Source organism: Epinephelus fuscoguttatus, linkage group LG11 (assembly GCF_011397635.1).
Source record: "Epinephelus fuscoguttatus linkage group LG11, E.fuscoguttatus.final_Chr_v1".
Taxonomy (NCBI): Eukaryota; Metazoa; Chordata; class Actinopteri; order Perciformes; family Serranidae; genus Epinephelus; species Epinephelus fuscoguttatus.
This window is the reverse complement of record NC_064762.1, coordinates 30177546-30205285: the sequence shown is the minus strand read 5'-3', so window position 1 is coordinate 30205285 and position 27740 is coordinate 30177546. Positions and strand designations below refer to the sequence as shown.

The following is a 27740-nucleotide window of genomic DNA, read 5'->3' as shown; positions in this document are numbered from 1 at the left end:
CAAAAGTTTGCATATGTGCCTCATCATTTTCCAAGAGTTCACTAAACTCACTATTCACCTCTCTGGAAACCAAACAGACTTCTGAAGGTTATTATGAAGGTTATTTGTGTCCTTACCTGTAAACTGAAGCATCAGTATCAGAAATAAAGACATTTTAATCCATCTGAATTCAGCCATCGTGCCTCTCTGTCTCTCTCTGCTTCTTCTACCTGTAAGTCTCTAAATGAACTGCTTCTTAAAGACAAATGTTGTAATTACTTCCTCTAATTACTAAAGTATCACTTCCTCATCATAACCATCGTCCTTCTTTTCTCTCACTGGTCACTTGTTGCCTTTATGTGGGCAGATGACATCAGCTTTTACCTCCCTCACTCATGGCCGACATGAGCTGGTATGAAGCTCACACAGACCTGATGTATCCTAAATTAACACCAGGGACAGTTTCCATGTATCATCATCCCTTTGACAATAAATGGAAATTGTTCACTCACTGTAATCATAGTTATTGTAATGTTTTAGTATATTGTTCAAACAAGACAGTTTGCAAAGAAAGTCCTTTAATACTACTGCTTAAGTTATTGTTTTCTGATGTGCCTTCCATTCATATACTGTATGTGATACACAGAATATATTCTTACCTGTAAACTGAAGCAGTGTCATAAAGACATTCCCCTTGCCATTCCTGTAAAATTTGCCTAAAATGTCTATCCAAGGCATACCCAAATTAAATTGAACGCTGTTCTTGAACCGTTTGGACAATATGGATGGTTTTGGTCTCTGTTGAAAGGTTTTTTCCCAAACTATAAGAATCACTGTAAGTGCTACTTTCATTGAAGTAGTTTGAGTTTGAACACACTGAAGTAGAAGGTTTTTATTCTCGCCTGAATTTGTTTTGCAAACAGATGCCTGCAGATGAGTGTTGCTGGGACTTTTTAGCACAATGGGACAACAACATGAAGCCTTACCTAGTCCCGGATCAAATTTGATAACAATCCTACAGAAAATGAGTATTTTACACATTTTTCTAATGGTATGTCTAGGCGTTTACAAAAATGTGCCATTTGGAGATTCCAAAAGGACCCTTGGATAACCATGGTCACATAGCTGGATAAAAGGGCAGAACTCTTGAACACTTCAATGTACAGTCATAATTTTGGGCTCTAATGAAAGGTGACACTTAGAGGTACCCAATCCCAGAATCACCATCAATATTATAAAAAAGTCAAGACAAGTGCTGTTATGGAAAAGTGTTTTTTATATGAAATGTAAACATAATACTTAACTTTTACACAGCAAACTCACAGCAACCTATTTCCATTATGTTAGAAATATAACATATTATAGGTTGTTAGCAACATGCCAGTCATTATAGCAGTCACGACTTGGGACAAAGCACAAAGGCACATCGCAGAAGGAGCATTTCACTGGTGTCTTTGCATAGCAATGCCTGCACTTCAGCCGACCACTGGAGCTGTGCGCAGTGATATGCACTGGTTTGTGATGTGCTCCGCGTGGAGCGGGTTTGGGTGTGGAGGAAGCCTCTCCCAGCTCCTTGGCTAGGGTCTCTCTGAACGCCTTCTGGTGCAGAGGTGTCTCTCCTTTACCTTTTGCAATTTCTTTGTGGAGGAGGAAGGCGTTCACAATCGCAGTGTCCATGAAATGGTAGAAGAAGGTCTTGTACCACTTCTGGGTCTTGTGGAGGACTTTGTAGTACCCAATCAGGGCGTCAGACAGGTCCACTCCACCCATACACCTGGAACAACATAGAGAAAAACATACAAAGACATAAGTATATGCAGCACACAAATTATTACTTTTCAAAGGGCATCATGTATAGTTGACATAAAAGATAAAGTCAGCACACCAGAAGCTGCTCCTTGAAGAATTTATTAGATGTAACGTTTTGGGCTCCTGCCCTTCTTCAGACAATAAATTCTTCAAGGAGCAGCTTCTAATGTGCAGACTTTATTTTTTATGTCATTCTCACTTTTTGGTCCAGCACCCAGCATTAAGTCTTTTGGGATGTGCGCGCTATCTTTACCTGTTCATCATGTATAGTTGAATATACAATACGTACCGGTTGTACTCCTTCACCGCTGGTGGAATTGAGACGTCCTTCATCTGCCATTGCCCATCTGCATCTTTGACCCTCCTTTGTACTGTGTCATCGGAATGGGCTGTGTGGAGTGTTGAACACATGAAGACGTCCCTCGTGTCTCGCCACTGGACAAAGAGGAGGGAGTCCTTCCTGATCCAGCGTATGCTGCCGCGGGGAGATTTTGAGACCAGACTGTTGTTTTTGGCCGTTGGGAAGCCAATTCTGTTTGTGCGGATGGTCCCACACGCCCAGACCTTTATTTGAAGGAGGTCACGGAAAAGGGCTGGACTTGTGTAAAAAGTGTCAACAAAGAGCTTATAGCCGGTGCCCAGCAACTTTATGTCAATAAGCTCCATCACTGAGTCATAACTGAGTCCCTTCCCACTGTTTCCATGGTACTTTCCCTCGTAGACAAAAAAGTCCCACGTGTAACCGTTCCTGGAGTCCGCCAGAACGAAGAGTTTGTATCCCCAGCGAACAGGCTTACGTTTCATATATTGTTTTAGCCCAATGCGGGCTTTGGAGGCAACCATTCGCTCATCGATAGCTATTTCCTGGCCAGGATGATAGTTCCTCCTGCAGGCGTCCCTCATCTCCAAGTAGAGTGGCTTTGTTTTGGCGAGGCGATCGAAGGCTGGTGTGCCTCTCCTCTGCTCGTTAGCAGCATCATCCACCAAGCTGCTGAGGTGAAGGGACTGACAGATCCTGAGGAACTTCTTTCCAGTCATTATTTGTTTTGGGAATGGGAGGCTGTACAATTTACCCCCTCGCCAGTAATCGGTAAATGCAGTGCATTTTACTATACCCATGTAGATGATCAAAGACATGAAAGCCAACATGTCCTTCACCGTTATATTAATCCACGGGTTGGAGGGTGTTGAATGGTGAGTGGAGCCATAGTCATTTGTGTTTTGGGTAATTGTCTTTATAACAGTGTCTGTGAAAAAAAGCTGGAAAAGCTGCAGGGCTGTGTAAGTGGCTGTACGTATGAGCTGGGGTCCAGGTGAACGGATGGGTCTGAAGGTGGGCTGTGGTGGTGTGATATCTGGCTCGTCAACATCATTCCATTTCTCTTCAGGGCTGGTTGACAAACCTGTCTGACTGGTCCTGGCTCCTGCTGCAACGACTCTCCACCTCCGCCTTCCTCTCCCTGGTCCTCTGCCTCCTGATCTTCTGCTGGGAGTGGTAGAACCTCTCTTTGAAGTTGGGGTAGGTTGCTCCTCTCCTGAGGAACTACTGTCCTGCTCCTCTCTAGGCCGCTTGCCTGCAGGAGAACTATCTGGCTCCCATTCCACATCTGAGTCTTCTTCAGATGGTTGCCTATCATGTGAAAATAAAGAAATAACAGTTAGTTATTGACAAAACTTTCCATCGTTTCTGTATTCTACAGTTTTACATAGTGAAACACAGAGGGGGGCAGGACACACACACACAGACACACACACACACAGCTCTATATTCATTGCAGTATAATATAGTAATAATATAATCATAATAATACAAGATATACGTAATATTATAATATAATGTAATATAAGTTACTTTCCATCTTTTCTGTATTATAGTTTTGCAGTAGGGTTTGGGGGCCACCCCCACACATACACAAACTATAAACAAACTTTGTATTCATTATTATAATACGTATAATAACGCGTAATATAGTAATAATATAATCATAATAACACAATATATAGGTAGTATTATAATGTAATATAAGTTATAATATGATAAAATACGTACTGGTCAAGAGTAATGTCTTCTCCCCCGAGAAACATTGCCTCTGCCACAGAGTCATCAGAGGAGATTTCACTGTCTTCCTCTGATACCTCTGCCCCTGAGTCATCACTTGCACGCCGAGTGCACAGGTCTGCAGCTTCTTCGTTAATATATTTCGTTTTTAGCACCATTTTCGCCATTTTTTACTCTCAAACTGCCAAACACCGTCAAACTCCAACCTCTCATTCACTCTTCGCCGCGCTCTTTGTTCGTCTTCTGCTTCTTCTTCTTCTTCTTCTGTGGGTTTCCGGCAGCGCAGACGCGTCTTGGCATATTACTGCCCTCCACCGGTTAGGAGCCTCTTTGTCTTCACAAAACCAACAGCGCTCTATATTCTATTATACAGCTCTGTGTCGTGCAGAGAGAAATTGTAAGACTGCTTCCACTGTCCACTGGTGGTTTTCACTCAGACCAAAGAAAGAATAAAAGGAAAAGGAACTCACTCCTAAGGCTGTTAAAGATTTATAAAGCAAGTCCCTTTGGTCTCTGTATCTGACACACTCTAGAAAAACATGTCTCACAGTTTCAGGTGTTCCACATTCACACAGCCCAGAGGGGTGTTTTCCCACAATATACAGATACTGATTGAGCCCACAATGACCCAGCCTTAACCTGCATATTTTGACAGAGTCTCTCCTTGTTCCTACAAAATAAGAAGCCTGAGTCCTAACGTGAGGTAAAATGGAATAAAGGTGTCTCCCCTTGGTCTCCTTCTCCCACATGCCCTGCCACTCTTTAAGCACCCCCTCCTTGATTTTCCCTTTCAGCTCCTCTCTTCCTAGAGGTATAGACAGATCTATGTCTTCTTTATCTAAGGTACTCTTAGCTAGAGAGTCCACTATTTCATTCCCCTTGAAGGGAAATTTCGGTTTATTTCAACCTGTCTCCTATTGTCCTAAATTTGTTTCAAGTGACTCGTGACATAAAATTAATAGTTAGCATGTTAGCCGTTAGCCTAGATACAGCCGGGGCGCATAGTAGCGTCAGACCTGTTAAAACGTAAGTGAACGGGCAACCTTCAAGTGCAAAGTTAGTCCACTAAACAAGCTTTTTTCCACAAAGACCGCCTCATATCATTAGGATAAATGTCAGAGAACATATAGAAAACGACACGTAAACGTGTTGTCTTACCTTACCAGTGTGGTGCCATGCTTGTTTACCATCTAGCTCTGCTTTCCAAAGCACGGCCGAAATATGGCAAGCTCTAGATAAAGCCCAGCTGGATACTACTCCAGGTGGAGGTGTGTCGTCCTCGGTCACATCCAGACCTTGAAAATAAGGCTGCAACCAGTCCCATTCCTTGCAACAAAGGCATTCCTCTTCTGTGGGCACTGGGGCACAGCATTCACAGGGACACCACCAGTCTCCAGAGCTACGCAGCCTTGCAGCAGCCATTCCTCCTCTCTCGTCCTCAACCTGTTGCTCCTCTCTCTCTCTCTCTCTCCTCCTCCGTTCTTCAATTTCACAAAGCTCTTCGTCAGTGTATTCTGGCTCAAATAAATAAGGGCAGCCATCAAACTCTGCAAAATCAAATTCCTCCTCCACAAAGTCGAAGTCTGGCAAAACGTCAGCCATTATTCTATAAATCTTTCATAAAATAAATGAATGAATTTTTCAGGCCACTGTCCGGTTCTGCCTTGCAGCTGTTGCTGCTTGTTCTTGCGAGATTTCAGGCACGGTATGAGATCGCTGCTTGTTCTCGCAATATTTCGGCAGCGATTTGGGAAGCAGAGCTAAATGGTAAACAAACATGGCAACACGCTGGGGTAAGACAACACGTTTACATGTCGTTTTCTATATGTTCTCTGACATTTATCCTAATGATATGAGGCGGTCTTTGTGGAAAAAAAGCTTGTTTAGTGGACTAACTTTGCACTTAAAGTATGCCCGTTCAATTACGTTTTAACAGGTCTAACGCTACTATACGCCCTGGCTGTATCTAGGCTAATGGCTAACATGCTAAGTATTATCTTTATGTCACTAGTGACTTGAAACAAATTTAGGACGATAGGAGACAGGTTGAAATAAACTGAAATTTAACTCCAGCATGACCTGGGACCCAGCAGAACTTAACTTCACAAATGGCATTCTCAAGTCTATACAATACACACAGAATCTCATAGATAAGGTCAGGCCGCGCTTTTGATTTACCTTCTCTTAAAGCTATAAGTGGAGCTGAGGAACCAGAACATATGAGTGCCCTTTCTGGCTTCACATCCTCGAACCACCACAGGGCCAAGAGAAAAGCCAACAGTTCTGTCACATAGACAGAACTGTTGTAACACGCAGGCCAGACCAAAGATCTAACTGCCACGTGTACTCCAAACCCTGCCCTTCCACTCGCTGGATCCCTGGACCCATCTGTGAAGATTACTATGTGTTTCCAGTTCATTCATGAGACACATCTGAGCACACGCAGAGGCCCCACTCTTGTCTCTCTCTTCTAAAAAGGTCAGGTTTACATCCCGCTCCTGCATTATCCAGTAAGGCACTGGAGCCCAGCTCTTATGAATAGAAATTACTGACTGTTCCAATCCTAGCTTGCCGGCCCACTGATTAACAGTATTAAAAAATGGTTCCCATGATCCTAGTAGTATGCACTTAGCTTGACCTGAGCAGCTTCATTTGACCCAGTACTGCAAACCTAGTTTAATTCTCCTTAGAGACAAGGGCATTTCCCCCATTTCTACAAGCAAAGCAGAGATCGGTGAGGTTCTAAAAGCCCCAGAGCAGAGTCTCAGTGCCCTGGCCTGAATCACATCTAATTTGTTAAGCACTGATTCGAAAGCTGATCCATGAATAAAACTCCCATAGTCAATAGCTGATCTTATCATTGCTTGATATATTAAGGACATGACCCCTCTGTCTGCCCCCAGCCACATCCAGCCAAGCTTCTCATAATATTTATCACTTTTTCACATTTCTCTAACACTTTAGATATGTGTGCTGCCCACGTCAGTCGTTCATCAAACCAGACTCCAAGAAATCTAAAAACTTTTACCTTCTCTAAAGGACACCCATATATGCTCAATCCATTATTAGGAAGCTTCCTTTTAAAACCAAAAATCATATATTTAGACTTTGATGCAGAGATCTTAAAGCCCCACTTATCTCCCCATTCCACAACAGAGTCCAAGGCCTTTTGAACCTGCTTTAAAATAAACTCGACATTTCTACCTCTTTTCCAAATGGCCCAATCATCCGCAAATAGGGACCGCCCGAACCCCCCTCCAATGTTTTTAAAGATGTCATTAATCATAACATTAAAGAGGAATGGGCTGATGACACTTCCTTGTGGGGTACCATTTTCTATTTCCACTGTCTTAGAGCTTTCCCCCCCCCAAACCTTACTTACCTCTAACCCCGTGGTCATACAGCTTAAATAACAAACCCTCCTTCCAAAAAGAATCATAAGCCTTCTCAATGTCTAAAAACACTCTTACAACAACTTCTTTATTCACAAATGTCTTCTTGACATCGTATTCCAAAACTGCCACTGACTCCATAGTTGACCTACCAATCCTAAAACCATTCTGATCATCTGTAATAAGACCCTTTGTTTCCAAGAAATATACCAACCTATTAGTTACCATTCTCTCCATAATTTTGCAGGGCACTGATGTCAGTGCTAAATGAAGATGGGTCAGACCCGTCTTTGCCTGGTTTCAAGATAGGAATTATGACTGCATGTTTCCATTCAGATGGCAATCTGCCCTCATCCCACACTGTATTAAAGAAAGCTAAAATTTCATGTAGGACTTCCTCCCCCAGATGTTTAAAAAAGGCATAAGCCAGACCATCTCTTCCTGGGGTAGTATTTGCCTCTAAAGCAATTGCATCCCTCATTTCTTTCAGTGTAAAAAAAGGTGTTCACAGGACTAACATTATCGGAACTCCAATCCGACTTCCACTGGTTAACTAACATAAACTCATTCCTCTTCCGACCTCTCACCTCCCCAAGACTATCAGAGCTATGCACTTCCTGGACAGACTCCACACATGTCAGCCTTTTCTGTGTTGGTAACTGCCTCCACCTCCCCTGTTTTTTTTAAACACTGGCATAGTGTTGTCACGATACCAAAATCTTTGTTTCGGTACCAATACCAATATGAATTTCGATACTTTTCGATACTCTTCGATACTTTTCCTAAGAAAAAGTCCTTTGGGATACAAACCTTTAGAACAATAAATAGTAGGGGTGTAACGGTACCAAAAAAATCATGGTTCGGTAAGTACCTCGGTATGGACGTCACGGTTTGGTAACTCAAATGTTCCACCAAGTTTGTGTTGTCTCGTGTTGTCTCCCTTTGCGAGGCAGACTTTCTCTTGTCTTTCTTCACGTGCGCCAGCTGTGGATGTTGATACAGGTGTTGTCATACACACCACTTGCGCAATCTGTGCTCCAGTAGGAACAAGAAAGGTGCATAAATGAGTAAAATAAATGAACTAAATTAATGAATTGAATCAATTTCAAAGTACTGGTATTTTCCAAATGCTTTATAGTACCGTTTGGAATACTCTCGTACTGCGGTACTATTTTAGTACCGGTATACCGTGCAACACTACACTGGCATAGATCTTTTTTTGTCACTCCCTGACATCCTACGCACAGCTGACCACAGGTCCCTTGCTGGGGTCTCAGGTCCTAATGTTCCACAGAACCTCCTCCAACAGTTTCTTTTTTGCATTCTTTATTACTCTCCTTGCTATTGCCCTTGTTCTTATATATTCTACAGCATGACTTGCCATTGGGTGCCTTCTTAATTGTCTATACGCTTTATTTCTATTTCTTACGGCTACATCGCAGTCCTTGTTCCACCAAGGGACCAATACATGGGACTTGGGACTGTTTCATGGGAACAGTACACTGGGCTGCCTTATGGATCATTTCACTCAGGGAAGTGTTCCAAGAATCCACTGAGCCATCACTGTCTACTTCACTAACTAACCTTCGGGCTTTCAGTGGAAAGCCTTCCCAGTCAGCCCGAGAGAAATTAGACACCCTGATCCTCCACTTCAACTCTCAATTCTCTACCAAACCGACCAAGAATTGGAAAATGATCACTGCCCATAGTGTACCTATGTAATACATCCCATTCTCCTACTCTGGCTAAATTAGATGAAGCAAACAATAAGTCAATATGACTACATGTGTTACTTAAAAAATGGAACCTGGTAGGCCTCCCGTCATTTATCACAACCAAATCATTCTTATCTATAAAATCTTCTACCACCACTCCATTGTGATCCCTTTTATTACTGCCCCATAAGGGTTATGAGCATTATAATCCCCCACCCATATACTAGGACCTTTGATCTGCGCCATTATCCCATCTAAATCAGACAAAATTAAGCGTTCACAGGGATTATTCAAATTCACCATAGTTACTGAGCTGCTGCTATTCCACAATTCCACAGCCACACCCTCAAGATTAGTGTACAGCTCAAGCTTTCTATACTGAAGTCCATTTTTAATAAATGTTGCACACCCTCCACCTGATATATCAGGCCTGTCCATCCTCAAACACTCATATCCTGGAATTACAAAATCAAGACAGGGCTTCAACCAAATTTCCTGAATATCTCTGGCGTATCTTTAAATGCAGCGACAAACCTCTTCAGTTCCTGTCCATTTGCTATCAAACTCCGAGCATTCCACTGTAAGATATAAAACATTAAAATACTAATAACCAGCATCATCCGACCCCACGGGCGACTCACTGACTTCGGACCTCACTCCCTGTGAATTACCCTTCATTTTCTCAAACATGTACCCGTGTAGTTTCTTTGGTAACTGCTTTGTGTCAAGGAACCTTTGTGCTGCGTCAACAACCAGCTTTATAACGCTTGATCTTGAAGTACAACCTCTAGCCCCCACAAACAAATCCACTATGAAAGCTAAGAAAGATTCCCTGCTGAACATCGGAACATCCTGAGAAAAAACTGGCAAGACTGAAGGGGGCGCACTCTGACTCCCCCCCACTAATCTCGCTTCACTCAGAGCACTCACACGACTGCCTCCCTCCTCCCTCCAAACTGCCTTGACTGCTTCAGCGTAAGACATTTTGGACTGTCTGAACCCGTCTAGCTCTGTCAAAGTGCTCACAACCATGAAAAGTTGCAGCGTGATCTCCTCCGCAGATACAGCACCTAAAGCCCTCTGCTCTGCACTCTTTAATGTCATGATCCTCGCCGCATTTCAAACACTTTTGCTTTCCTCTACAGGCTCTGGAAACATGCCCAAACCTCTGACACTTGAAACACCGCAAAGGAGGTCTTACATACTCTCTTGCTCTATATGCCATGCTCCCGATATACACTCTTTCCGGGAGAGCACTGTCCGCAAACATTAGCAGAACCACAGGATTGCCTTCACCTCCCTCCCTACGCTTAAATCTCATGACTTCAGTCACTCGACCCCCCTTCACATTTTCCAAAATCTCTTTATCAGTCAGGCCGGCGCACACTCCATAAACTACTCCTTCCACTCCCTGAATCTGCCTACGAACCACCTCTACCTTCACATCCACCAGCTTAGTCATCTTCAAAGCTGCCTCATATTGTTTCTGATCCACACAGAAGACTTTAAGACGGCCATCTGACCGTACCGTTGCCTGAAATCCCTAACCTAGCTTACTCTCCAGGGAAGATGTTACTTTAAGGGGGTGCAGTGCCTTAAACCCTGTGTCTCCCCTACCCTGACTTGTAACTTTAAACAGGACAGTAAGCTCCTCAGACATGACTTTCTGCACCTTACTCTCTCCCGCTCTTGGCGTTTCAGTGTCTGGTCTCTCACTGGAAGCAACTCTTTCTGCCCAGAATTTCCCTTCCCCCGGCTCCCACCACCCTCATCCCCAACCCCCCTTGCCCCTGAAGCCTTAATGGCTGACAAAAGGGTAGCCTACACTGACTCCTTCTATTCCTATCAACTCTACAAAACAAATACCAAAGATAATGAAAGGAAAGAGGCTGCAGTGAAAACCATCCTATCACCCGTCCGGCCTAGCAGCAGCCGTCAGCCTTTGTTTTCTAAACGGACCTCGATGTGACACTGTGGGCTAACTTCAGACTTCCTCTGCACTCTTTGCACTTGACGCACAACACTGTACTTTGTGTTATGCATGCGATTAGCTGTTTCAGCTTTGGTTCCACCTCAGAAAACAGCATACCGTTGTTTTCAGAATTTCATTGGCTATCCACCTTATTCCTAGCCCCCATGATACCTTGCGTGAATTATGGGTGCAACTTCCGGCGTTGTAACCGAAACCGGCGATTTCCACTGGTAACAGTTTGTTTACAGTGTTTGTTTCTTCTTTCCAAGAGCAACTGGGGAATAAAACATGGAACACACCACCTGTTTTTGCTCAAACGGGATCATGTGATCATACCTCTGCCATCTCTGACAGCCATCTCAAAGCAACCGAGCACGCCAGCAATTAGCTTGCCTTGCTACGTTAAAATATGGTTAGCTTAACATGTCCCGAGCTAGCTTAAGGTAACATCTGCTCCTTCTAAAGATGATTTCTGATTTCTGATGACTTATTAAGAGATACTAACACATTCGGCAAACATTTAGCATGATTCAGTATTAACTGTAGCTCCATGTAAAGTGAATAAATGTGATGTTTCCCAGCTGATCCTTCGTGGATATTTACTGGTATAATAATGTGTTTTGGACTAAATACTTCACTGGATTCGATCGACTGGACTTTTGTGAACGTAACAAGACCATGTTTGTGGAAATACTTTTGACTGGATGATGACTATGAGGCTTCATTGGTGAGTCATGTCAGCTTTGTAAGTGTTTGTTTGTAGTCTGACAAAGGCGTTGATTGTACCTGCTGTGATGATTATATCTTGAAATGGTTGGCATCAATTGAATCACAAGAATCTTAGCTTTCCAAAGATATGCGGCATGAGTAGCCCATGTAACATACAAGCTGTGTAAATGATGTGGTTTGTGTTCAACTACCCTCTGGGCCTGTGGGCGGGCCGTCGGAGTGGCAAGGCATCTGAATTCAGCCATCGTGCCTCTCTGTCTGCTTCCTCTACCTGTCAGTCTCTAAATAAATTTCTTCTTAAAGACAAATGTTGTACTAAATAAAGTGTCACTTCCTCATCATAACCATCATCTTTCTACTCTCTCACTGGTCACTTGTTGCCTTTATATGGGCACCTCCCTCACTCATGGCTGACATGAGCTGGTATGAAGCTCACACTGACCTGAAGTATCCTAAATTAACACCAGTGACAGTTTCCATGTATCATCATCCCTTTGACAATAAATGGAAATTGTTCACTCACTGTAATCATAGTTATTGTAATGTTTTAGTATATTGTTCAAACAAGACAGTTTGCAAAGAAAGTCCTTTAATACTACTGAAGTTATTTTTTTCTGATGTGCCTTCCATTCATATACTGTATGTGATACACAGAATATATTCTTACCTGTAAACTGAAGCAACGTCACAAGAAATAAAGACATTTGAATCTGTCTGAACTCAGCCATCATGATTCTGTCTCTCTGCTTCTTCTTTCTCTTGTTCTGATGCTCAAACTGTTTCTAACATAGTGCTTTAGTAGAGAGACGCTGCAGCTACTTCCTGTGATGAGTATGTCACTTCATCAGAGTGACTTTTAGACTTTTATTTTTTTATCTCTGAATTTGTTACAGACGTCCAAACAGCCAAAAACTATTACCCTTATGTTACTATTTTTACATTTCACTGAAACCGTCTCATAGGACAGTTATATGTTTGTGCAGTCAGTGATCCAGTTTAATGCTGCAACAGTCAAAGTGTATTAATGCTCATGTTGAATCTCAAATTCGCACTGTGTCCAGTCCCACAGTGCATTTGTGACACTGACGTGTTTCACCTCCTGAAAAGAAGAAGACGACAACTGAGGAAGCTGAAAGTGTGAAGATTGTTGGTTAAAATAAATATTTGTAATGATGCGACTTGTTTTCTTTGGATGATGTTTTACTTTGTATAATGACACTGTTAGTACATGAAAGAGTCACAAGACAAAGTGTAGAATGAAGTGATAAACATTTCTTTATTTTATATTGTTATCAGATATAATAAAGAGCATACTGTTACTGACTCCATTAAAGCTGAAAACAGATTCAAACACATTGACATCCCAACAAATATGTTAACAGCAATGCTAAATGAAAGTGGATTAAAATGAGTTCTTCTGCACACAGAAACATGAAAGTGTGCTCAAGCTGCTGGAGCTTCAATAACAGGCAGTAAATCCTAAAATCAGCTCTGAAATCTTCAGCTGGAAGACAATTTAAGGAAGTGAACAAGAGTTAAACGCTCTTTGCTGTTAAATGATGTTAAAATCCAGCTGCTGCGTTCTGACCTGACTGCAGACAAGAAAAGTTTTTACAGCTGATGGAGGAAAAGACATCAGACTAAAATAACATAAGTCTTTCTTTTTTGTTGTTGTTGTTGTTATTTACAGTCTTTAACTGGTCATGTAAAACATGATGAGTTGATCAGTGGAGTCTGATGGAGGCAGAAGTGTTGGTCAAACTCCATCAGAAGGTCTGATGTTTTCATAGATCACTGTACCATCATTTTCATCATAACGCACCTGTGACAAACAACACAACACAATCAAAGCCACACTTTCCAATCCCAGTCCCACCTCTGTGATCTGTAGGCGCCCACTGTCCCACATTTAACACAAGGAAATAAGAAATATCTTGACACCTCAATAAAGGCAGGTGCAGTCTGAGAAGGTGGGGTTTCACAGTTGAGTCAGCAGACCCTGAACGCACCATTAGTCACTGTCTGATCTGATCTTTATCTGACTGGCTGCTGGACTGTTTGCACTGGAGCTAGATTTGATCCTGTACATTATCCAGAGTAACATGGACGTTGTTTCTTGTAATAAAACAAAACTATCTGCATTATTTTAAAGACACTGGAGGTGAAGTGAGAACATACTGTATGATATGATGTCATTTAGGTGAAGCCCTGTAATCTGGACCTCATCACGTTCAGTTTTTATTGACACTGTGTCAAAGAGGTGTTGATTCAGATCTGTGGTCTCTTTGGAGGCTGTAGTTTGTGTCGCTGTTGTAATGAACTGCATTATATTGTCATGTTTCACTTGTATTTGAATCCACTTCACTTGTCCTGTTTATTGTTGTCTTCTGTCTTCTTCTATCTACACTTTATAATGAAGAGTGTGTAAAGTAGCAACTGTAAAAACATGACATTATTTAGTTGTAAAAACTCACAGTGATTTCATCCATCTGTGTTTTCTTCTCTGAAAAGACAAGAGAAAGAGTGGACTTTAGTTTCCACAGTGAAAATCCATGGAAACATTTTATCTGTGAATGTTCTCACCTTTAGTTCTTGTCCACATGTTGACTGCCACAACACTTATTATGAGCACTGATAAACCCACAGACACAATGAGGAACCTCAACCACCAACCTGGAAAGAGAATAAACACATTAAAAACATTTTATTTGTATCCTCTAGACTTAAAGGAGGAGAGAGAGAGAGAGAGAGAGAGAGAGAGAGAGAGATTGGAGTTAACCATATAATTTTTATTCACATTTCCTTTCATTAAAATTAATGCAAAAATACAATGTTATTCTTTTTTTAAAGAGATTTTTTAAAAGCATTTTAAAAAGAGCAAAATCAGCTTAAACCACATCTCATTAGACGTGTACATGTATTTTCTCAGCATGGAGACAGAAAGAGACTGACAGGAAGACAGAGAGATTCTAGAGAATGTTGCATAAAAATATTGCGTCACTACCTTTATTTGAAGCATCATTGGTTGCAGAAGCTGTCGCGGTCGCAACTGTTGTTGTTGCTATTGTTGTTGTGTCCTCACCTGAACAGATGAACACAACTCAAACTGTTGTGATGTAATATTCAGAGATGGGACCAAGTCACACATGTGCAAGTCTCAAGTAAGTCTCAAGTCTTAACCTTCAAGTCTCAAGTAAGTCCAAGTCATTTTTTCTTGGGCAAGTCAAGTCAAGTCACCATATTATTGTAATTTGACCTGCAGAATCTGATCTTAATAAAGTGAAAAGACATGATATAAGTAACTGTCAGTAAACACCGACTTCATCGCTGCAATGTTTATTTTGCAGGGACGACCCCCATGCGTGCAGGCACACACACACACACACACACACACACACACACACACACACACACACACACACTATCCAAGGCCAAAATCACCCATTTAGCTCATTTAACCCTGTGTTGCTCGTTCATAAAACATACAGCCGGCCTTGTGATGAACCGGTCGGAATGTTCGCTCATGATTTCTGGGGTTAATGTTAGCAAATAAATTAAAAAACAAGTTCCACCAAAACGCCCCCCTGATCATATCAGCTAACTGACAAGCACTTACTGGGCAGAATGGCTCTTCAAATGACGAACAAAGTTTGAAGTTGTCACCTGGCTGTCCGAGATGTTTATGCCGCATGTCTTGCACTGTGCTGTTCATCTTTTGCCGTAATAATGGTAATTCCAAAAGCTGAAGACGATGACTCTCAGTACCCCTCCCGCTGACATGTTGATGCCTATCTGATATAAGAGGGCCTGTTTCTCCAATAAACACGTAAGGTACGTAGAAAGGGCATGACTGATTGACAGGGTAGTGATCCAATCATGACAACGCCATTCTCAGCCTGCGCTCCTACCGGGTAATCAACATTATTTTTTAAATTAATTTATTAATTTTACATTCAAACTGAAAACATGATTTGCATTACACTCAAGTCATTCAAGTCATCATGTCTCAAGTCAAGTCCCAAGTCTTGAACTTCCAAGTCCTAGTCAAGTCTCAAGTCTTTTATTTTTTGTCAAGTCAAATCACAAGTTATCAAAACAGCGACTCGAGTCGACTCGAGTCCAAGTCATAATGACTCAAGTCCCCATCTCTGGTAATATTCAAACTTCAAATCCATAAAACAAACAAATATTTGAGGTGATTATTCTCATCAGTTTGAAGTGACTTTAAACAGCTCAACATGTTCTCACCTGGTTTCTCACCTGAGGACTGAGATCTGAAGGGAAACACCTGCACTCTGTCACCATCAGTCACTGCACATGTAAATAACTTATATCTTGATGTGTAAATGTAGAGAGAAGTCAGAAAGGTCACAGAGGCAGAGCAGAGAGACTGTGATGTCTTTATGTCCTTGTTGTCTTTATCCACATCTTGACCCTGAAACAGCCACTTCACTGTGTGTGGACATTGTTCATATGTCCTCACAGAGCAGTTTAATGTCACCTCATCAGTGTCCTTCTGTTCAGTCACTGGTGAAGATGCAGATATTGTGAGAGAAAGACAACAAGAGTAAAATGAACTTCATCACTGTAATCATAATTATTGTAATGTTTCAGTATATTGTTCTAACAAGACAGTTTGAGCTGAAAACATTATGATGGAAATACTCACTGGTAACAACAGACAGATGAACATCAGAGTCTTGACCTTGTTGTTTTGCTGATCTGAACTGTCTGCAGGCATAACGTCCAACATCCTTATCTGTGACCTTCTTTATAACCAGAGAACAGTTCTCTGCAACACTCAGTCTGTCTGATTTAGCTTCTTCAGCAATCTTCCCAAGATCAACCAGCACTACTGTCCGTCTGCTTCTTGATTCACCGAAGAGCCATACGGTACTGTCACAGTTATTCTGATCATCTATGACATTTTCACAAGACAAAGTGATGTCATCTCCAACTCTAAAAGTGCGGGAGCGGAAAAGCTGTCCTGCTGCTGAGAAGATGAGAGAAAATATAAAGAATAAAGAGAATGAAATAATAAATAAATATATGAATATTAATGTCAGTGTGAAGATAATTTTAGATACAACAAAAGTTTGCATATGTGCCTCATCATTTTCCAAGAGTTCACTAAACTCACTATTCACCTCTCTGGAAAACAAACAGACTACTTGTGTCTCTTGCTTAAATGAAGGTTAGATAATGAAGTAACATTAATGATATCTATAAATATCTTTTTAGAAATGTTTCTGTCATTCATATGTGTTATATGAATACTTACCTGTAAACTGAAGCATCAGTATCAGAAATAAAGACATTTTAATCCATCTGAATTCAGCCATCATGCCTCTCTGTCTCTCTCTGCTTCCTCTACCTGTAAGTGTCTGAACAAGTTGCTTTTGAAAAACAAATTTTGTAACGACTTCCTCTAATTACTAAAGTATCACTTCCTCATCATTACTTTCATCCTTCTTTTCTCTCACTGGTCACTTGTTGCCTTTATGTGGGCAGATGACATCAGCTTTTACCTCCCTCACTCATGGCCGACATGAGCTGGTATGAAGCTCACACTGACCTGAAGTATCCTAAATTAACACCAGTGACAGTTTAAAACAGTTTCTTCTCATTCAGCTGTTTAACTCGACTCTCAAAAGTGACTCAGTCAAGATGTTTCTTACTGTTAGTTTGCTTTAATTACTTTCATACCATGAAATGAAAGATAAACTGAACACAGATACAGACACATTAAAGTGCCTGACAGCACATATTAACATGTATTATGAACACTTACATTTCCAGCTGCCATGTCATGTTGGATTATTGTGCTCCTACTTCACCTACAGCGCCCCCTTCTGGACAAAAACCTTTTTACAGCAATACACTCTGAAAATGTTATGAAGTATATGTACTGTATATGTACATATAAACATATATATCACTTTCACACTGACAAGGGCAAACAATGATCTTTGATTTGTACATTAAATATATATAAAAACTCCTCACAAAACCCAGTTATAGAACAATGTGCACACATCTCCTGACCAAGAGCCAATCATTTGTTTATCCCATATAAATGTCTTTCTTCCATATCAAGCAACCAGTCAATGTAAAATAACTGTAACGATATGAGCTGTAACTAACTGTGCTCTCTTATTAGTTTGGTTTGTTGATGGTAGCGTAGAGGTTAGTGAGATCAGCAGAGGCTCCAGCAGAACAAGAAGAAGAAGCTTTCACGGTGCTGTAGGTCACTGCATCATCTTCATCTTTAAACAAAACCTGGAAAACAAAAGACAAACACATTAATAACACAACATGAAATTACAGAATGGTGCAAGTAAATGCAGCATAATGATATCCAGCACCACATAAACACAACACAATGCTCAGCAATGAAACAACATCAGTATATCACCAGTGTAACCAGTCAGACAGCTCACCTGGGCTTTACTGTTGGTCTTCTTGGTGTAGCTGATGGAGGCGTAGGAAACACCATCTTCAGGATCAGCCTGCACAGAGAAGACAACATAATGGCTGCTCAGTAACATGTGGACTTGAATTCACTCAGACTTTTTTGTCACAGTCAACATTTTAAATTCTATTACTTTAAAGTCATGTTACATATCTTTCAAAATGTCTCAAAATGTTGTCAAACAGTTTTGTGATGGTGGTTTGGCCTCTGGTTTTACATCCCACATGCCACCCATGTTCTCTTCTGCTGTCGTCCAGTTGCATCATTGAACTTCCCTTTTTATCTTTGCTGCACATTCTCACACTCTCGATATAAATATCTCAGAGGACAAACCCATTTCACTGAGTGTAACTTTGTACTGGGTGTGTGATCTCACCGTGTCCTGGCTGGGTTCTGGAGCAGCCTGAGTCACTGCAGGGTTTGAAGTCAGCCCTGGACAATGAATAATGTCAGTGTGCATGCTGTCAGGTGGTCACAATACAAACAACACATGGGGCATGTATATAATGCATATGTGCAGCTTTCAGCTAATGTGGTGGGAGTGTAAAAATATCTTCAAATCCACTACACCAGACCAGTGGATAAATTCAATTTGTCTTAAGATGCAAATTGCTGTTCCCAGCAGTCACTTAGACACAACAACCTGGGAAAATAGTGTCCTGGTTGGAAAATACTCAAGTTCAGGTTTTAAACTCACAATAGTGTCACTCATCTGTGTTTTGTTCCCTGAAAAGACAAAATATGAGATTAATAAAAGCTTCAACAGAGAAAATCCAGTTTCATTAAAACTTGTGTCTATCTGTTCTCTCACCTTTAGTTCTCCTCCATACGATGATTGCCACAATGAGTATTAAGAGTGCTGCTAAAGCCACAGCCACAGTGATGTACACCCACGAGTCTGCAAAGATAATAAAAGGCAGTTTGGCTGCAGCTGTCTGTTCTGTTCAAAACCCGGTGGCTTATTACATGTACACTGCTCAAAAAATGAAGGGAACACTTAATGGTCACAGTGTAACACCAAGTCAGTTAAACTACAGGGATATCAATCTGTGCATTTAGGAAGCACAAGTGATTGTGAATCAGTTTCAGCTGCTTTGGTGCAAATGAAAATGACAACAGGTGCAATGGAGAGGCAAAAGCAAGACTGCCCCCAAAAAGGGAATGGTTTTACATGTGGTGTCCACAGACAGTTGCTCTCTCCTTATCCTTCCTGACTGATTCTTCTCTAGTTTTGTGTTCTGCTAGTGTCCTTGTCACGACTGGTAGCATGAGGCAGTACCTGCAGCCCAATCAGGGTGCACAGGTAGTCCAGCTCCAGGATGGCACATCCATACATGTGGTTGCAAGAAGGTTTGCAGTGTCTCCCTGCACAGTTTCAAGCATGGAGGACATACCAGATGACCGGCTGTTACAGGAGGAGAGCTGGACAGGGCCGTAGAGGGGCATCAACCCAGCAGCAGGACCAGTATCTGCTCCTTTGTGTGAGGAGGAACAGGAGGAGCACTGCCAGTGGCCTACAAAATAACCTCCAGCAGGCTACTGGTGTGCATGTTTCTGAGCAAACTGTCAGAAACAGACTCCATGAGGGTGGCTCGAGGGCCTGACGTCCTCTAGTGGGACCTGTACTCACAGCCCAGCACTGTGCAGCTCAACTGGCATATGCCAGAGAACACTAGAAATGACAGGTCTGCCATCAGCGCCCTGTTCTCTTCACAGATGAGAGCAGGCATATTGAGCATGTGACAGGCATGAGAGAGTCTGGAGGCGCCTTGGTGAATGTTATGCTGCCTGTAACATCATCCAGCACAACTGCTTTGGTGGTGGATCAGTGATGGTCTGGGGAGGCATATCCCTGGAGGGTCGCACAGACCTCCATGTCATAGCCAACAGTACCGTGACTGCTGTTAGGTACCAGGATGAGTCAGACCTTACGGTGGTGCAGAGGGCCCTGGGTTCCTCCTAGTGCAGGACAATGTGACCAGAGTGTGTAGGCAGTTCCTGGATGCTGAAGGCATTGATGCCATTGTCTGGCCCTCTCGTTCCCCTGACCTAAATCCAACTGAGCACCTATGGAATGTCATATATCGATGCATCTGACGCTGCCGAGTACCACCACAGACTGTCCAGGAGCTCACTGATGCCCTGATCCAAGTCTGGGAGGAGATTCCCCAGGACACCATCTGCTGACTCATCAGGAGTTATCGGGAGAGCATACACAGGCACATGGGGGCCATACACACTACTTAGAGGATGTGATAAAATTCACACAAGTTGGATCAGCCTGTGATTTCAATTTTTTACTTGGATTTTTGTTGTGATTTTGAATCCAGCCCTCAGTGGGTTGATGATTTTGGTTTCCACTGACTGTTGTTGTGTCATTTTGTTCTCAACAAATTATACAAAACACATCAGTAAAGATTTTCAACTTGAATAATTCATTCATCAAGATATGATGTGTCATTTAAGTGTTCCCTTAATTCTTTTGAGTAGTGTAGATGTTTAAACATTCAATTGATAGTTTTTACCAAATCAAACAATAACTTTTGGTACAAAACAAACAACAGGCCCACTTAGTAGTTCTTCTAGAATTTTCAACCTCGTCTTACAGTTGAGATGTGACTGAAAGCTTCATGAAACACATGAAGATACATAAATAGATGAAGTCACTATCTTTGACTTTGATGAAGGATCACTGGCACCTGCTGTTGTGCTGTTTTCGGCTGTTGTTGATGCTGTTGCTGCTGCTGTTGTTGTGTCCTCACCTGAACAGATGAACACAACTCAAACTTTTGTGATGGAATATTCAAACTTCAAATCCATAAAATAAACAAATATTTGAGGTGATTATTCTCATCAGTTTGAAGTGACTTTAAACAGCTCAACATGTTCTCACCTGGTTTCTCACCTGAGGATTGAGATCTGAAGGGAAACACCTGCACTCTGTCACCATCAGTCACTGCACACTTAAATAACTTATATCTTGATGTGTAAATGTAGACAGAAGTCAGAAAGGTCACAGAGGCAGAGCAGAGAGACTGTGATGTCTTTATGTCCTTGTTGTCTTTATCCACATCTTGACCCTGATACAGCCACTTCACTGTGTGTGGACATCGTTCATATGTCCTCACAGAGCAGGTTAATGTCACCTCATCAGTGTCCTTCTGTTCAGTCACTGGTGAAGATGGAGATATTGTGAGAGAAAGACAACAAGAGAAAATGAACTTCATCACTGTAATCATAATTATTGTAATGTTTCAGTATATTGTTCTAACAAGACAGTTTGAGCTGAAAACATTATGATGGAAATACTCACTGGTAACAACAGACAGATGAACCACAGAGGTTTGTTGTTCTGATGTTTCCTTACTGCAGGTGTAATGACCAACATCCTCATCTGTGACCTTCTTTACAACCAGAGCACAGTGCTTTGTAACACTCAGTCTGTCTGATTTAGCTTTTTCAACAATCTGCCAACCACGAGCCAGAGCTACTGCTGCTGTGCTTCTTGATTTACTGAAGAGCCATGTGGTACTGTCGCAGTTATCCTGCCCGTCTGTTACATTTTCACAAGACAGAGTGACGTCATCTCCAACTGTGACAGTGAAAGAGTTGGAGGACTGTCTGGTCACTGCTGCTGAGAAGATGAGAAAGAAATATAGGTGAAAAAAAAAAACCAAAAACCCAAAAAACCAAAGTAATAATATTAATGTCAGTGTGAAGATAATTTTAGATACAGCAAAAGTTTGCATATGTGCCTCATCATTTTCCAAGACTTCACTAAACTCACTATTCATCTCGCTGGAAACGAAACAGACTACTTGTGTCTCTTGGTTAAATGAAGGTTAGATAATGAAGTAACATTAATGATATCTATAATAGCTTTTTAAAAATGTTTCTGTCATTCATATACAGTCATGTGAAAAAATTAGGACACCCCATTAAATATTCAGTTCTTTAATAACAAATGTTCACATATCGACGTCTGATCTTGTTTTTCTTTATCTCTGGGAAAGAAAGTGATTTAATTGCAGGTAAACAACAAAAGTTAACCTTGTTTTACTCATTAAACTAAAGATATCAATAAAAATGCATATTCTAACTGAGGAAAAAGTTAGGACACCCTACTCCCTAATAGCAAGTGTAACTCCCTTTGGCTGAAATAACTTCAGTGAGATGCTTCTTGTAGCCGTCTACAAGTCTCCGACATCGGTCTGAGGAGAGTTTGCCCCACTCCTCAATGCAGAATTCTTTCAGCTGTGAGATGTTTGAGGGGTTTCTTACATGTACAGCCTGTTTCAAGTCACCCCACAGCATCTCAATGGGATTAAGATCTGGGCTTTGACTCGGCCATTCCAGGACTCTCCATTTCTTATTTTTCAGCCAGTCCTTGGTGGATTTACTGGTATGTTTTGGGTCATTGTCATGTTGCAGGGTCCAGTTCTGCTTCAGCTTTAGTTTTTTTACAGATGGTCTCACATGTTCATCAAGCACCCTCTGATAGACGATAGAATTCATGGTGGAGTCTGTGATGGTGAGCCAGCCAGGTCCTGCTGCAGCAAAGCATCCCCAAACCATGACACTTCCACCTCCATGCTTCACAGTTGGTATGAGGTTCTTTTCCTGGAATGCTGTATTGGGTTTACGCCAAACATGTCCTCTCTTCTGACGTCCAAATAATTCAATTTTAGACTCATCTGTCCAAAGAACATTATTCCAGAAGTCCTGGTCTTTGTCTATGTTCACTCTGGCAAACTTCAGTCTGGCCTTCATGTTTCTCTTAGAGAGCAAAGGTTTCCTCCTTGCACACCTCCCATGAAAGTTAAACCTGTGCAGTCTCTTTCTGATTGTAGAGGCATGCACTTTTACATCAACAGTAGCAAGAGCCTGCTGTAGGTCCCGTGATGATACTTTAGGGTTTTTGGAGACTTCTTTTAGCATCTTGCTGTCTGCTCTTGGGGTGAACTTGCTTGGACGGCCAGACCTGGGCATGGTGGCAGTTGTTTTGAATGTCCTCCACTTGTAGACTATTTACCGGACAGTGGAATGGCTGATTTCATATTCTTTTGAGATCTTTTTGAATCCCTTATCAGACTCATAAGCTGCTACAATCTTATTTCTGAAGGCCTCAGACAGCTCTTTTGATCTCACCATGGTGTTCACTGTCACTTCAGCAGTCTGGAGCACACCAAACTAAATGTCTGAGGTTTAAAAGGGCAAGCCTCCTTCAAAATACGAAGTAACGATGTTCTAATAATGTGCACCTGATGTGATACACCTGTGTGTGATTTTAGCCATTTTAAGTGGGAATAAATGTGGGGGTGTCCTAATTTATTCCTCACCAGAAATTGCATTTTTTTAAAATTACATTTTACAGAAAGTTATAAAAATCTTTTCTTAAGTTTTAATTGTTTAGTTATATTACCTGAATCTCCCAGTATTGTTAGAATTGATAATAAATATCCATATGTCCAAAAACACACAGGCTTTCATAGGGTGTCCTAATTTTTTCACATGACTGTATGTTTTATGAATCCTTACCTGTAGACTGAAGCATCAGTATCAGAAATAAAGACATTTTAATCCATCTGAATTCAGCCATCATGCCTCTCTGTCTCTCTCTCTGCTTCCTCTAGCTGTAAGTCTCTGAACAAGTTGCTTTTGAAAGACAAATTTTGTAACGACTTCCTTCTTTTCTCTCACTGGTCACTTGTTGCCTTTATGTGGGCAGATGACATCAGCTTTACCTCCCTCACTCATGGCCGACATGAGCTGGTATGAAGCTCACACTGACCTGAAGTATCCTAAATTAACACTAGTGACAGTTTCCATGTATCATCATCCCTTTGACAATAAATGGAAATTGTTCACTCACTGTAATCATAGTTATTGTAATGTTTTAGTATATTGTTCAAACAAGACAGTTTGCAAAGAAAGTCCTTTAATACTACTGCTTAAGTTATTGTTTTCTGATGTGCCTTCCATTCATATACTGTATATGATACACAGAATATATTCTTACCTGTAAACTGAAGCAGCGTCACAAGAAATAAAGACATTTGAATCTGTCTGAACTCAGCCATCATGATTCTGTCTCTCTGCTTCTTCTTTCTCTTGTTCTGATGCTCAAACTGTTTCTAACTTAGTGCTTTAGTAGAGAGACGCTGCAGCTACTTCCTGTGATGAGTATGATGTCACTTCCTCAAAATGACTTCAGCACTGTTTTAGATTTTTATCTCTGAATTTGTTACAGACGTCCAAACAGCCAAAAACTTACAATTTTTACATTTCACTGAAACCGTCTCATAGGACAGTTATATGTTTGTGCAGTCAGTGATCCAGTTTAATGCTGCAACAGTCAAAGTGTATTCATGCTCTTGTTGAGTCTCAAGTTCACACTGTGTCCAGTCCCACAGTGCATTTGTGACAGTGACGTGTTTCACCTTCCGAAAAGAAGAAGACGACGACTGAGGAAGTTGAAGGTTTGAAGATTGTTGGTTAAAATAAATAATGATGTCACTTGTTTTCTTTGGATGATGTTTGTTAGAAAACAGACAGGATTCATGGTGATGTTTGACAGCACACATGAACAGACAGGTGAAGAGTCAAACTCCTCACCCAGCAGAATTTCACTCTTGATGTCTGTGGTGCAATGTGGTGACACTGTAGCAGCTGGGAGGGAACACAGATAAGATGATGTTTCACTGGTCTGAGACCTGTTGGTTCCTCATTGTGTTTTTGAAGTTGTTTTCCTGAGAACTGAAGGAGAAGTGATTTGGTGAGAATGTGGTTAACATCAGCAGCAGACGTCTGGAGGTTTTAGCCTCAGCATCTCTTTCTGTATTTCGACAGATTTGCTGCCTTCTGACCTGACTGCCGACAAGAAAAGTTTTTACAGCTGATGGAAGAAAAGACATCAGACTAAAATAACATAATAAGCCTCTCTTTTTTGTTGTTGTTATTTCCAGTATTTAACTGGTCATGTGAAACGTGATGAGTTGATCAGTGGAGTCTGATGGAGCCAGAAGTGTTGGTCAAACTCCACCAGAAGGTCTGATGTTTTCATAGTTCACTGTACCATCAGCTTCATCATAACGCACCTGTGACAAACAACACAACACAATCAAAGCCACACTTTCCAATCCCAGTCCCACCTCTGTGATCTGTAGGCGCCCACTGTCCCACATTTAACACAAGGAAATAAGAAATATCTTGACACCTCAATAAAGGCAGGTGCAGTCTGAGAAGGAGGGGTTTCACAGTTGAGTCAGCAGACCCTGAACGCACCATTAGTCACTGTCTGATCTGATCTTTATCTGACTGGCTGCTGGACTGTTTGCACTGGAGCTAGATTTGATCCTGTACATTATCCAGAGTAACATGGACGTTGTTTCTTGTAATAAAACAAAACTATCTGCATTATTTTAAAGACACTGGAGGTGAAGTGAGAACATACTGTATGATGTGATGTCATTTAGGTGAAGCCGCCCTTTAATTTGGACCTCATCACGTTCAGTTTTTATTGACACTGTGTCAAAGAGGTGTTGATTCAGATCTGTGGTCTCTTTGGAGGCTGTAGTTTGTGTCGCTGTTGTAATGAACTGCATTATATTGTCATGTTTCACTTGTATTTGAATCCACTTCACTTGTCCTGTTTATTGTTGTCTTCTGTCTTCTTCTATCTACACTTTATAATGAAGAGTGTGTAAAGTAACAACTGTAAAAACATGACATTATTTAGTTGTAAAAACTCACAGTGATTTCATCCATCTGTGTTTTCTTCTCTGAAAAGACAAGAGAAAGAGTGGACTTTAGTTTCCACAGTGAAAATCCATGGAAACATTTTATCTGTGAATGTTCTCACCTTTAGTTCTTGTCCACATGTTGACTGCCACAACACTTATTATGAGCACTGATAAACCCACAGACACAATGAAGAACCTCAACCACCAACCTGGAAAGAGAATAAACACATTAAAAACATTTTATTTGTAGCCTCTAGACTTAAAGGAGGAGAGAGAGAGAGAGAGAGAGAGAGAGAGAGAGAGATTAGAGTTAAACATATAATTTTTATTCACATTTCCTTTCATTAAAATCAATGCAAAGATACAATGTTATTCTTTTTTTAAAGCAGCTGTGCGGAACTTTCGTTTTCGTTGATTATAGCGCCCCTTTGGTCGGAGCGGTATGACACCCACAGCCTGGTGTCGTAAAATTCCGACTGCAGCCGGCAATTACCGCATGCATTTGTTTTGGAGAACGAGAGGATTAACTAAGGTCAGGTCAGTCCAAGTAATTAGTGGAAACAGCAAAATTACTCAGTAAATTCTCCTGTCGTGTTTCTGTTCTGATCTAATCTAATCTGTTGTATATTTTGAGCTACTAAGGCTACCGTAGTAGTGTGAGCCTCAAGTTATTCTGGGTAATGTAGTAACCATTGTTGTGCTACTGGAAACAATGAGAAGGTACCGTGTACGTTCGGTGTAAGGAGGAATAAACAGTTAACAAGTCATCTGCTGAGTCCGCATTATTATGTGAAAAGAATACTCTGACGATTTGGGGACTTATGCCCTTTCTCTATCATTTTCATATTGAGACAGCAGTTAGCATGGCACTTATAGGGAGTCAGTACATCTTGCGCGGAGGGATACACCGGTGAGCAACAGCTGCAGCTGGCTCTGGGACAGGTACGCTAGGTCACTCGGTAAAAGCAAACAAAGAGACGACACGGACGATATTACTCACCCGACTGAAAGCTGTCCATCAGCTCCTGCAGGCCTGGGGCGTTTTTTCCAGTTCATCTTAGGAACATGAAAAAAAGTTTCAATCACGCCAGGATTAGTGATTGCTGCAAAGTTTTCACTCCTTGTGATGCACTCTCTGCGGCGCTTTTCCTCCTGATGATATATCTCCCCAACGATGGTAGCACCAAGTCCCATTCTGTGCAGCAAAATGGGAGCGGAGGATTCAGCCTCTCTTCTCACCCGCTCAGCATCCAAGGCATGGAGTTCCTCATCTGTGTACTCCGGCTCAAACAGGTATGGCTCTGGGTCTGTGTGTCCGCTACAAGAAACTCTTCAAAATCACGTTAAAAGTCGTCCATTGCATCTACTATAGTCCGGAGATATTGCTTGGCTAAATAAACAGCTGAGTTTTGTTTACAAGCTACGTCTGTGCCTGCTCACCAGTGTATCCCTCTGCGGATCACAGCGCAGGACGTACTGACCCCCTTTCAGCACAGTGCTAACTGCTGAGACCCAACCACTGGACGTACAGACACAAAAAAAATATTGATCACGTTGTCTCAATATGAAAATGATAGAGAAAGGGCATAACTCCCAAATCGTCGGAGTATTCTTTTACGTGAAGATACACAATGAAGACATAACATAATCCTAACACAGCAAAGCTGTTACCTGCAGCCTTCGCTTGCAAAGCTAATGCTATTAACGTTAGGTCAGTCCAAGTAATTAGTGGAAACATGCTAACATGCTAACGTTACACACAAATTAGTAGTAAAGTAAGACCTGTTCATAAATGTTCTGGTGTAGCTCTGAATTTCTTATAAACTGAGGACAACTGCTTGCTGTATATTTGTGTACATGGTCACAGTCAC

General features: G+C 41.5%; 3 protein-coding genes across 8 annotated transcripts in view; all 3 read right to left on the bottom strand.

Annotated features, from left to right (window-relative positions):
- Positions 1-27740, bottom strand: part of LOC125896883 (uncharacterized) — a 32911-nt gene that overhangs the window by 3368 nt on the left and 1803 nt on the right. The window contains exons 1-7 of one of the 3 annotated variants that reach the window (XM_049589835.1): positions 16937-17329; positions 16325-16648; positions 15904-16182; positions 14660-14737; positions 14239-14328; positions 14130-14158; positions 12958-13477 (exon numbers count right to left, since the gene is read on the bottom strand). In XM_049589835.1, the coding sequence (XP_049445792.1) occupies positions 13412-13477; positions 14130-14158; positions 14239-14328; positions 14660-14737; positions 15904-16182; positions 16325-16648; positions 16937-17000 (930 nt within the window). In that variant the 5' untranslated portion in view covers positions 17001-17329 and the 3' untranslated portion in view covers positions 12958-13411. Of the gene's footprint in view, positions 1-12957; positions 13478-14129; positions 14159-14238; positions 14329-14659; positions 14738-15903; positions 16183-16324; positions 16649-16936; positions 17330-24336; positions 25225-25879; positions 25909-25988; positions 26079-27233; positions 27389-27740 lie in introns of those variants that run through there. The other 2 variants (XR_007450355.1, XM_049589836.1) reach the window with 2 other exon arrangements.
- LOC125896867 (piggyBac transposable element-derived protein 4-like) lies at positions 1249-4086 on the bottom strand. Of its 2 annotated transcripts, XM_049589772.1 has the most exons (4): positions 3925-4086; positions 3839-3876; positions 2078-3418; positions 1249-1753 (listed from the first exon to the last, which is right to left on the bottom strand). In XM_049589772.1, the coding sequence occupies exons 1-4, from the start codon at positions 4012-4014 to the stop codon at positions 1339-1341; spliced, it is 1884 nt and encodes a 627-aa protein (XP_049445729.1). In that variant the 5' UTR covers positions 4015-4086; the 3' UTR covers positions 1249-1338. The 2 variants fall into 2 exon arrangements, with proteins under 2 accessions (XP_049445729.1, XP_049445727.1); XM_049589770.1 differs by having other exon boundaries at positions 1251-1753; positions 3839-4086.
- Positions 17505-24363, bottom strand: LOC125896876 (uncharacterized). 3 transcript variants are annotated; one of them, XM_049589820.1, is made up of 9 exons: positions 24147-24363; positions 21441-21761; positions 21021-21299; positions 20827-20889; positions 18939-19025; positions 18825-18853; positions 18504-18560; positions 18096-18164; positions 17505-17934 (listed from the first exon to the last, which is right to left on the bottom strand). In XM_049589820.1, the coding sequence occupies exons 1-9, from the start codon at positions 24208-24210 to the stop codon at positions 17812-17814; spliced, it is 1092 nt and encodes a 363-aa protein (XP_049445777.1). In that variant the 5' UTR covers positions 24211-24363; the 3' UTR covers positions 17505-17811. The 3 variants fall into 3 exon arrangements, with proteins under 3 accessions (XP_049445777.1, XP_049445779.1, XP_049445778.1); XM_049589822.1 differs by having other exon boundaries at positions 21033-21299; XM_049589821.1 differs by having other exon boundaries at positions 21441-21758.